The sequence below is a fragment of the Carcharodon carcharias genome, chromosome 3 (assembly GCF_017639515.1).
Source record: "Carcharodon carcharias isolate sCarCar2 chromosome 3, sCarCar2.pri, whole genome shotgun sequence".
NCBI lineage: Eukaryota > Metazoa > Chordata > Chondrichthyes > Lamniformes > Lamnidae > Carcharodon > Carcharodon carcharias.
Window position 1 is genome coordinate 58314437 of NC_054469.1, and position 11716 is coordinate 58326152.

General features: G+C 39.0%; 1 protein-coding gene across 3 annotated transcripts in view; it reads left to right on the forward strand.

Annotated features, from left to right (window-relative positions):
* The window catches only part of LOC121275892 (rho GTPase-activating protein 21-like), a 271818-nt gene extending 264294 nt beyond the window's left edge, over positions 1–7524 (forward strand). For all 3 annotated transcript variants that reach the window (XM_041183702.1, XM_041183703.1, XM_041183704.1), the window contains one exon: positions 4746–7524. In XM_041183702.1, coding sequence (XP_041039636.1) covers positions 4746–6542 — 1797 coding nt within the window. In that variant the 3' untranslated portion in view covers positions 6543–7524. The remainder of the gene's footprint in view (positions 1–4745) is intronic.
* Positions 7525–11716: the final 4192 nt, after the last annotated feature.

Sequence of the window (11716 nt, forward strand, 5' to 3'; positions counted from 1 at the left end):
AACTATTTACAATCTATATCAGTGACTTGGATGTTTGGTCGCTAAATTTGCCGATGACACCAAACTCGGTAGGGGAAGTAAGTTGTCAAGAGGAGGTAGAGTGTCTGCAAAGGGATATCAGCAGGTTAAATGAGTGATCAAAAATTTTGCAGATGGTGAATAATGTGGGAAAATGCGAATTTGTCCAGGTGGGCAGGAAGAATATGAAAGGAGTATACTACTTAAGTGTAGAAAAATTGCAGAGCTCGGAGACACAGAGGGATCTCGGTGTCCTGGTACATGAATCACAAAAAGTTAGTATGCAGGTACACCAAGTGATTAGGAAGACAAATGGAATGTTGATGTTATTGCAAGGGGAACGGAATATAAATGTACGGAAGTTTTACTGCAGCTGTACAGAGTTTGGGTGAGACCACATCTGGAGTATTGTGTACAATTTTGATTTCCTTATTTGAAAAAGGATATAATTGTGCAGTTCAAAGAAGATTCACTTGACTTAACCGTGGGATGAAGTGCTCATCATACGAAGAAATATTGAACGGGTTGGGCCTAAAACCATTGGAGTTTAGAAGGATAAGAGATGATATGGAAACATGAAATCCTGAGGGGACTTGATACGGTAGATACTGGGAGGATGTTTCCTCTTGTGGGGGAAACCACAACCAGGGAACAGAATTTAAGTATAAAACTCCCTTTTAAGACTGAGATGAGAATTTTTTCCTTTAGGGTTTTGTTAGTCTGTGGAATTTTCTTCCCCTGAAAGCAGTAGAGGCTGAATCATTGGCCCATAGCTTACGAGATTCCCAGCGACGGATTTGGGGGTTACCCAAAGATGTGCTGGGGAATCCCTCTGGGAAGTTCCCAGTTAAAGGTTTGCAAGGAAATTGCCCAGAAGTGCAGACTTCCTCTGGACAATTGCACTGTGCTTTAAATTGCAAGCATCAGATGGTTCCGCCAGGGTTATACCAATAGTTACTCAGAAAAAGTTAAAGAATTAAAAACTCTTCCAAATTCTACACCCCCCCCCCCCCCCCCCCCCAACGGAATCCACCCCATCCCTGACCTCGGAATCCCCAGGCCTCAGACACCCCTGGAACTCTGACTCCCACCACCCCCTTTGGACCTCAGACCAACCTCCACCCCCGAAGTCAGACTCTCCAACCTCAAATTTTGTCCAATAATGTACCTGCGCAGTGCCTTGTGACATTTTACTAGGTTTGAGGCTTTTTAATTGCAATTTGTTGGTATTTTGGTAGTCTGTGCTGTGCTCCCTCCAAGGTCGATATATCTTTGAGATGTCCAAAACTGAACATATTACTCCAGATGGGTTCTGACCAAGGCTGTATGCCATGCAGCACTACTTACTCGCTTTGTATTCCAATCACCATGAAATTAAAGAACTACATTCCATTAGTTTTTTTGATTATCATGTCAAGGTGGTTACCACACTAAACTTTTCTAATTAAATTGTTCTCTTGGTGTATGAATTCCTAGTACAGAGAATGTACTACAGCCGATTTTATTTTTAAAATTACTTTGTAATTGGACAACTTGTCCTTCTGTCAAGCCTAGGAAGTGCGGTCTGCCTCCCTTCCTCTTTACCCTCCGTATCATTTTATCTAATACTTGCCTGGAATTTCTACATGTTTTCTGCTCTGATATTGCCAAAATCCAAGCAGAATTGACTTCAATAGAGGAAAAGATTGCAAAATTTAAACATACGTGCTTTCAGCCTATAACCACTCACAACAGAGGTTCCATGATCCTTTGTTAGTTCAAAAGTTAAAACGCTCAAACCCTGACCACAGAACTGGCCATGCCCTCAGCCAGAAGGGCAAGCTTCCACTGATTGCATCCATTTGTGGATGTTTATCACATTGCATCTAGAATTTAGGGCACACAGGCACCTACAACCATGCTTATCCATCATTAATGACCTGCGACTGCAGTGACCAGTAATCAATTGAAGCCTCACTAGGACCTGTTTCTCAAACTGATCCTACAATTACTTTTCAATTCATTTAAATTATTTCAAATTCAATCAGTTGATTTGCCCTCAGTACAAATGACCAGCAGTTGAAACCACTGGCCTGTTTATTCAGTTGTAGCAATTGCTTGAACATATATTCAATTTAAATTAGCTTAGTTCAGTAACCTTAAAGTTTCATTGGCCATGCTCCAGTTAATGATTGATTATGATCAATTATGCTGCTCCTTGAGCTGATACATGGGAGAATCCGGGGCTTTTGCAAAGAAGTTTGCATGGAACTTGTGCATAACTTCACCTCAGTAAATCTGGCATAGTATCTAGCATATTCTGGGTGTATTTTCTTGATAGGGACCTGGAGTTTCTGCTGGGGGCATGATAGTTACAGGGTTAGACTCTATTCTTTTGGAATCATGAATGTCCCTGTACTGCATGGAGGAGCACAGGAACAAAACTATTTAATTTTTCACAACCCATGTAAAATTGCCTACAGATCTACAGAACCAAAACTAAGCGCCCCCCAGATAAGATTTTTTTGAATATTTAGACTTTTTAAATAGAAATTGTATTTTGAAGTTCATCTCATGCCTTAGTGTATTATTTGGATTTCAGAATATTACTACACTTAAGGGACAGAGAAATAATTTTGGAGATCTCTACTTTTGTCTTTTTGGGGAGCATAAGGAAATATAGGTAAAGAAGGTACCTTTAAATTGTTACATATTCGTTGGCTTGAAGCTCAAATAATTGGAGTAAGGCTTCACTCAGTGTATAGTGTCCATTCTGTTATATGGTAAGGTACCAATGAATGCCATATTATATGATCACATCACGTATATGATTTTAAAATATATTTACAAAAGCATTAGAAAGTACTGGAAACTAGTAGTTTCACTGAAATTATTGATTGTGTAGAATCCTTGCATATTTAAGTACGCAGGTTACAAAAATATTTTATGTATTCACAAGGAGTAAAAAATGTCCAAGAAACTTTGCTGTGGCCTGTGCACTTATCACTTTATCTCTTCAAAAAATCTTGCATCTGCACATACTTAGTTTCCTGCAAAAGTTTGCTTCCTCTTTGCATATTTTTGTTACATTTTTATGTCGATTTTTTCCCATTATTTCTTCGCCCTTATTTCTGATAAAAACTATGTAAACTTGTCACTTTGCAATTGCACCCTCCAGCCAGTGACAACACTTGTACTTCTCATCACCTCAAGCTTCACTGTAACTCTTATTTATCTGCTTTCCAAACCCCTATATGTTTTTCTCTTTAACTATAAATACAACAAAGCATCAAAAGGCAGAGTGTATGATTTAAGTGGATACTGTATTACATTCCCTATAAACTGCTCCAATTATTCCTTGCCCTTGGTCTTCGGGTAATCACAGATGATGATCAAAAAGCTTAAATAAAGTTCAGAACAAATTTTGGTATTACTCGTAGCATATAGTAGAAGTGATGATTTGTAGGCAGTGTTAATTTTCATGTAACATGCTTGGGATGTCATAGGTCTCATGCTGGCATGAATATAAAGATTTCACTATATTATACTTTGAATCTCTGCAAATTTTAAAGCCATTTATAAATAGGGTGATCTGTGAGGGACAATGCAGTTGCATGGTATCCTTTAGCTCACATGCAGGATTTGGATGAGTTTGAGCAATGTACAATTTTGGATGACCAGGCACTGTAAATTTGAGATGATGCTTCAGCAGGATTGCCTTTTGGCACCAGATTTGGAATTACAACGGGGCCATCACATTTCCTTGTTAAGTTATGCCAGGCTAATGGGAAAATTATATTTCAATATTGCGCTTTTAATGCTTCTGAATCTGGTGCAGACTCGATGGACCAAAGGGCCTCTTCTGCACTGTGATTCTGTGAACTAATTGCGGTATCCTGTTTGCGACTAGGTTCTTCATTGCGTTGTATTCTAACGTTCAAATTTTTAATTGTTGTACCAAATGGGTCCTTAAAGTTCCACCATTTTAAATTATCTTCAAATGAAAAGTAAAAGTTGTCATGCTTTGATCAATTATTGCTCCTATACATTGTAGCTTTATTTGAGCAGGTGTATTCTAGAGAGTATAAGAATGACATGTTGGACTGGCGGGATCACATGGTGAGATTGTACCTTCAGTATCTTATTTATTATCCTATTTATAGCTGAGCCCTGGAGCCATAATTTGCATCACCTGGTTCATAGAACTGTCCTGTTTATTCTATGGCCATTTCAGTAAAGCAAAAGAGACGAAAAGAGCACTTTCCCCTCCTCTCCTCCCAACCCCAATCTGAAAATAAATGTCTGTTCAACTTCTGTTTCTGTGGCTGGTGTATTCAAATTAAAACCACCCAGAAAGTATTGCATAGCTGAATGGGTGCCAGTTTGCATTCATGCCTGCCCTTTTAAAATCTCAGCAACACTACCAAATGCCAAAAACAGGGGCAAAAGGCTAAATAAAGCAAGTGAATTTAGATTCTATTTGAGTGGGTTATCACACTTTCATTTTGCCACATGATCGCCTGCATATTCTGTATTTTTAGGTGTGTGACTTGGATAAATTCATTCTGAAAACATAACCATGGTTATAGTGCTTTTAATGTACTCCCCAAAACTGTTTATTGTGAGGGGCATTATTTACTTACAAATGTTATTTTGAATATAGTTGTAAAGTGGCATGTTTAGTATGTCTGACCAAACAAAAAGCTAGCCCAACAAATTTTAATTCAAATGTTTTTCCCATTTAACAGGGTTCTTGGGGATCCGGGAAGGATCAGTACAGCAGGGATCTGCTTGTGTCATCCATCTTTGCTGCAGCCAGCCGTAAAAGAAAGAAAAAGGATATAAAGCTACAACAAAGCAGCTCAGATGATGAATTGGAAAGTGTATTTTCCAGGAAAGAAATATCAAACCATTCCAATCCTGATGCAGCCAAGAAACTGGGGAATAAAGGAGAATCTGAAAATGAAGTAGACTTTACTGAATTGAAGGGACAACAAGATAACTGGTATAGTGAGCAGCAAAAGAAGGACAGTATAGATGAAAGGAACCGGTCTTTTTCTATGGCATTGATAGAAAAGTATGGAGTGAGAAAAGAAGCTCCTCTAGAAGATACAAACCCCAGAGAGCAGAACCTTCCAGCATACTGCCAAAAATGCACAGACTCGCCTAATGTTAGCTGTCTCATTTCACAGCTAATTACAAGCACAATGCCCATTTCTACTGCTGAGGTTTCTGCTAGTAATGTGAACTCTCACATTGAAATGACTTACTTAAATACTACAATCAGCAATCCATCTTTGGTCTCTCAGCAGCAAACTAATTTAAGTAAGTCAAAGAAATCAGAAGTCAAAAGCATAGATGTAGGTACTGCAGATGTAAGCTCCATCACATCAGACTATTCCACAACTTCGTCTACAATATACCTTACAGGTATGGACTCCCACACACTGAATGCAGAAGTCCAGTCAGTGACAGAAAGCAAAGGTGATGAGGCTGATGATGAAAGAAGTGAACTTGTTAGTGAAGGACATCATGTAGAAACAGATAGTGATAGTGACTTTTCTGTTTTTGCTGCAAGTTGTGCACCTGACAAGGTTCTACGTGTAATGAGAAAGGATACAGCAAAAGATATCAGGAGAAACTCAGAAGGAAGTGACAAGACTGGAACAGAAGGAAGTTCAACACCGGGGCTCGATGATAGAAAAGCATTCAGTTCACGTAAGCTTATTGAATGTGATACACTTTCCAAGAAAAAGTCTCTTCGATTGAAGGGTGATAGTGAGGTAACAATGGATACAAACGAACAGAAAGAGTCAAATAGAGCGTACAAGATGTTTGACGTGATGAAGAAAGGGAAATCCACAAGCAGCCTGGCTTCATTCATAAAAAATGAACACGATAGGGTAGAACCTGCTTGGAAACTAAAAATTACAGAGCGTTTAAAACTACGGCTAAAGACTTCTGCAGATGATATGTTTGGAATTGGCATACAAAAGTCGGGCTCTTCAGAGACCAGTAAAAAAAAGAATATTAGGCGGAGACATACCATGGGAGGAAATAGGGATTTTTCAGAACTCAGTGTTCTGAATGCATGGAGAGCACAAGAACAGAATTCTCAAAGTAATGCAGAGAGTGGGGGAGATGAATCTCAGTTATCAGCAGTGGACCGCCTGAAACCAAAATGCCAATCCCAGGACCTCTCGATTACAGAGTGGCTTGCACGAGAGCGCTTACGCACTAGCACATCAGATTTGCACACAGAAAAGGCCTCGGAGCCAAGAACTGTGGACATTAGTTTAGACAAAGGAACAAATTCAAAGTTGCTTGCATCATCTAGAGAAGATGCAAGCAGCTCTGGTAGTTTGCCCCAACTCAGCCGACCTTCCCCTTCAGCATCACCGAGCCCACTACCTTCAGCAGGCCAAGTGAATGGTGACAGCCTCCAAACCAAGGGAAAAAGCAATTTTAGTACAACTGTTGATGCTCATCCCCATAAAATATCCAGTAATCAAGTAGTCAAGTCTCGCTTCTATCAGTACTTGTAGGTCTGCAATTATTTATGTGTCTAGTGCTGCGGAAAATTGTACAACAAATTGCTCGTCAAACAGTATACTGATTTTTTATTGATTCTCCTGTACATATTTCTCTGTACTTGAATTTTAAAATGGTGGATGCTCTGCTGCTCTGCCTATAATACAGGCTGGTTTCTGTGCTGGATGCTGTGGAAGCTCTTTACAGCACACACTGACAGCCAGAAAAATGATAAACTTTTGTATAAAATGAATTTATGAATTCAGTACAAAAGAACATCAAGTGCTGAAACCTTCCAATGCAAAATTCCATAAACTACTCGTACTGCATGATCGGTGATTCCTGCATACATCTTACACGCTCTACAATTGGATACTGCTGCATATATTTTACATCAGCTTATAAGGGCGAGCAAATCAAACACTTATTGGAACTTAATTGTTTGAACTTCAGTTGCTAAAGCAAGTGCCTCATCTCAAAAAAAAAAATTGGTTTAGATAGGGTGCCATATTGTCTTTTTAGTTCAAAAGACTAGAAATCTACTGTGAACAAATGAAGTTTTATCTATAAACAAAACAAAAAGATCATTAAAATAATTTTCCAGATTTTATTAACTGAACAAATAGAGCTTCCACACTATAGGCATTCCAGTTGAATCTTAAGAACATTTTTTTAAGTCAGACTTTTAATACAGTCTTTGTATTGGACTTGAATTTTTAAAGTTTCTGTAAAGATACTTAAATGTGTATATAATTTCATGTGTAGCTTTTTCAAATTTGAGATTTGATAAAAGCTTTGTAACATAGGCATGTAGATAGTGGTCTCTGGAAAAACTGGTCCCTTGCTCATTTTTAATCATCTCTAAAGAGAGTCTTAACTGTGCATGAGAACTGTTTTCTCAGATTCAACATTGTATTTAGCCTGTGTACAGATATAGACAAATGGTTTGTAAATGTCCCCTGGAAACACTGGAAATAAATTTTTTGTTTCTGTGGATCTTAGTTTTTGTTCCTTTGGTTGTAAAAAGCAATGAAATCAGAAGTAATTTCTGTAATATTTTGTTATTTTTAATGTGTGTAGAGTTGCTCTTTCTTGCTTATATTCTTATTCCTTTTGTGTTTTAATGGAACTTTCTGGCCATTCCTATTTTCTTCATCCTTCAGCCATCAGCATGGATTAGATCAGGTATCTTGAAGGCACAGCACGCAGCATCATCCTAGGAATTCTTGGTTTGGCCTTTTGTCTCTTCCAAGAGAACACGTGGCATGTGTATGTTTCACCCATAACATGCAATACTGCTAGACTCTTTACACACCCTCCTTGTTCCATCAGCCTGTCTTCTCTCCTATACTAATGAATACAACTTTGTTATTTTTGAGCGAAATATCTGCCCCGCCATTTTATTAATACAGCAAATAATTTTGGCTCCTGACCTTTCTCTAAATTCAAGAAAAGCAATTCCCTAAATAATGGGGATCAAAGCAATTAATCAAAGATATAACCAGAAGCTCTTGTAGTTGTTCCATTTTCATTGCAGAAAGGACCCAGTTACAAGTAATATCTGGCCAAATCCTGCTGGAGTGGAATGTTAGACTTTTCCTGCAACCTTCAACTGAAAATCTTTAACCCTTAATTTGCTGGAAGTGCAAGCTGATAAGGATATGGCAAGGATAGCTGTTGCTCCTGTTATTCACTGAGATTTCACCAATGACGTTTAAGGAATGAAAATCAGATATAGACAGACAAATAATGCGAGAAAGATAGATTGAACAGAGAGGAAAAAGGAAAACCAATAAAATGCTTACAGCACAGGAGAGCATTCGGCCCATCATGTCTGTGCTGGCTTTCTAAGAGCTACTCAGCCACTCCCCTGTCGCCCTGCCAATTTTGTCTCTTCAGATAATTATCCAATTCCCTTTTGAAAGCCATGATTGAGTCTGCACTACACTCAGTGCACTCCAGATCCTAACCATTCACTGCATTTAAAAAATTTCTTCCCAATGTCACCTCTAGTTCTTTTGCCTTTTACCTTAAATTAGTGTCCTCAAGTCCTTGACCCCTCCACTAACTTGTAGTATTTTTGAACAACTCTATCAAATCTCCTCTCCAACTTCTGCAAAGAGAACAGCCCCAGCTTCGCCAACCTATCCTCATAACTAAAGTCTCTTGTCCCTGGAACCATTCTCATAAATCTTTTCTGCACCTTCTCAAATGCCTTCACATCCTTCCTAACGTTACAATACTCCAGTTGAAACCAAACCAGTGTTTTATAACAGTTTACCATAACTTATTCTCTTTTGTACTCTATGCCTCTATTTATAAAGCCCAGTCTTATTAAGCACTTTCTCAACCTGACCCTGCCACCTTCAGCAATCTGTGCACATATGTTGCCCAGCCCCTCTGCTCCTGCATCCCCATTATAATTGTATCAGTTTGACTTGTTTTTCCTATCAAAATCAATTCTCTGCGTTCAACTTCTTCTGCCATATGTCCATTCCACCAGTCTGTTTATATATTCTTGAAGTTTAATTCTTGAATAATTGCAAGTTTTGTCATCTGAAAATTTTGAAATTGTGTGCACAGATCCAAGTTTAGGTCATTAATATAGATCAAGAAAAGTAGTGCTATATACCTTCAAGTCTGGAAAAAAAAACATTCACTACAAGTCTGTTTCCTGTCACTCAACCAACTTACTATCCTTGCTACCATTGTCTCTTTTATTCCATGGGCTCTACTCTAGTGACAAGTATATTATGTGGCACTTCATCAAATGCCTTCTGAAGATTCATGTGCATCACATCAACTGCATTACCTGCATTAACCCACTCTGTTACCTCAACAAAAAACTCAAAATAGTTAAACATGATTTACCCTCAACAAATCTTTGCTGGGTTTCCTTAATAAATCCACTTTTATCCAAGTTACTGTTAATTTTGCCCCAGATTGTTTCTAAAAGCTTTCTCATCATCAATGCTAAACTGACTGGCCTGTAGTTGCTGGGTTTAACTTACACCTTTGTTCAAAAAAAGGGTAGAAACATCAGGGATTGGTGTTAGGACTCTGCTGCTTTTGTTAATATATTAATGACCTAGACTTTGGTATACAATGCACAAAATCAAAGTTTGCAGATGACACATAATGTGTAAGTATGGTGAACCATGACGAGGATAGTGTTAAACTTCAAAAGGACATCAGCTTAAGGAATAGGTGGGCAAGTAGCAAATTTAATGCAGAGAAGTGTGAAGTGATTCATTTTGGTAGGAAGAACGGGGAGAGACAACATAAGGGGTGCTATATTCTAAAGGGGGTGCAGGAGCAGAGGGAACTAGGGCTATATGTGCACAAATTATTGAAGGTGGCAGGGCAAGCTGAGAGCGGTTTTAAAAAAGCATATGATATCTTGGGCTTTATAAATAGGGACATAGAGTACAAAAGTGAGGAAGTTATAATAAGCCTTTATAAATCACTGAGTACCACACTTTAGAAGGATGTGAAGACATTAGAAAGGATGCAGAAAAGATTCGTGAATAGTTCCAGGGATGTTCCAGTTACATAAAAAGATTGGAGAAGTTGGGACTGTTGAGGGAAGGTTGAGAGGAGATTTGATAAAGGTAATCAAAATCATGAGGGATCTGGACAGAGTAGATAGGGAGAAGCCATTCCCATTGGAACTAGGATTATGAACCAGAGGACATCGAATTTATGTTAATTGGCAAAAGGAGGAATGGCAACGAGGAAAAACTTTTTTATGCAGTGTGTGGCTAGGATCTGGAATACACTGCCTGAGTGGGTGGTGGACGCAGATTCAATTGTGACTTTCAAAAGAGAATTGCATCATTATCTGAAGAGGAAAGATTTGCATGGCTATAGGGAAAAGGTGAAGGAGTGGCACTGAGTGAATTACTCTTGCAGAAAGTTGGCACAGAGACAAATGACCTCCTGCCCTGTAACCATTCTGTGATTCTATTCTATGATTTGCAATTCTCCAGTCCTTTGGCCCCACCACATACCTAAGGAGAATTGGAAGATTATGACCAGTGCCTGCTCAGCCTTTCTGATACCTCCTGTTTATCATTTTTTTTAGCTCATCCAGTGTCTCAACTACCTCCTTTTTCACTATGACTTTGGCAGCACCTTTTTCCTTGGTAAAGACAGATGCAAAGTAGTAGCCATTTATAGCATCATCAATCGTTGCATGCTATTTAAATAGAGAGCTTACAGAACTTGGTGATACCGAGGGATCTGGGTGTCCTTGTGCGTGAATCACGTGGTATGCAGGTACAGCACATGATTAGAAAGACAAATACAATGTTGGCAGTTGTGATACGGGGAATGGAATATAAAAGGGAAATTTTACTGCAGCTGTAGAGGGCCTTGGTGAGACAATTTCTAGAGTACTGTGTGTAGTTTTCATCCCCTTATTTGAAAAACGATATAATTACATTAGAAGCAGCACAGAGAAGGTTCACTTGAATCATTCTTGGGATTAAGAACAAAGAAAAGTACAGCACAGGAACAGGCCCTTCGGCCCTCTAAGCCTGCGCCAATCATATTGCCCGTCAACTAAAACATTTTGCACTTCCGGGGTCCGTATCCCTCTATTCCCATCCTATTCATGTATTTGTCAAGCTGCCTCTTAAACACCACTATCGTACCTGCTTCCACCACCACCTCTGGCAGCAAATTCCAGACACTCACTACCCTCTGCATAAAAAACTTGCCCCGCACATCTCCTCTATAGTTTTCTCTTCTCACCTTAAATCTATGTCCCCTAGTAATTTACTCTTCCACCCTGGGAAAAAGCTTCTGACTGACTACTCTGTCCATGCCACTCATAATTTTGTAAACTTCTATCAAGTCGCCCCTCAATCTCTGTCGCTCTAGTGAGAACAATCCGAGTTTCTAAGGATTTATTTTATGAGGCAAGGTTGAACAGGTTGGGGCATACCCATTGGAGTTCAGAAGAATGAGAGGTGATCCTTATTAAGGGGACTCAATAGTTTAGAAACTGGGAGGAAAGTACAGTTGAGACCACAGATCAACTTCAAACTTGTCAAATGGTGGAGCAAGCTTGAATGGCCAAATGACCTATTCCTTTTAAGTCTTATGTTCCTATTTAGTACCTCAGCCATCCTCTCTGTCTCCATGTGTAAATTCCCTTTTAGGTCCTCAATCAGCCCTACTCCTC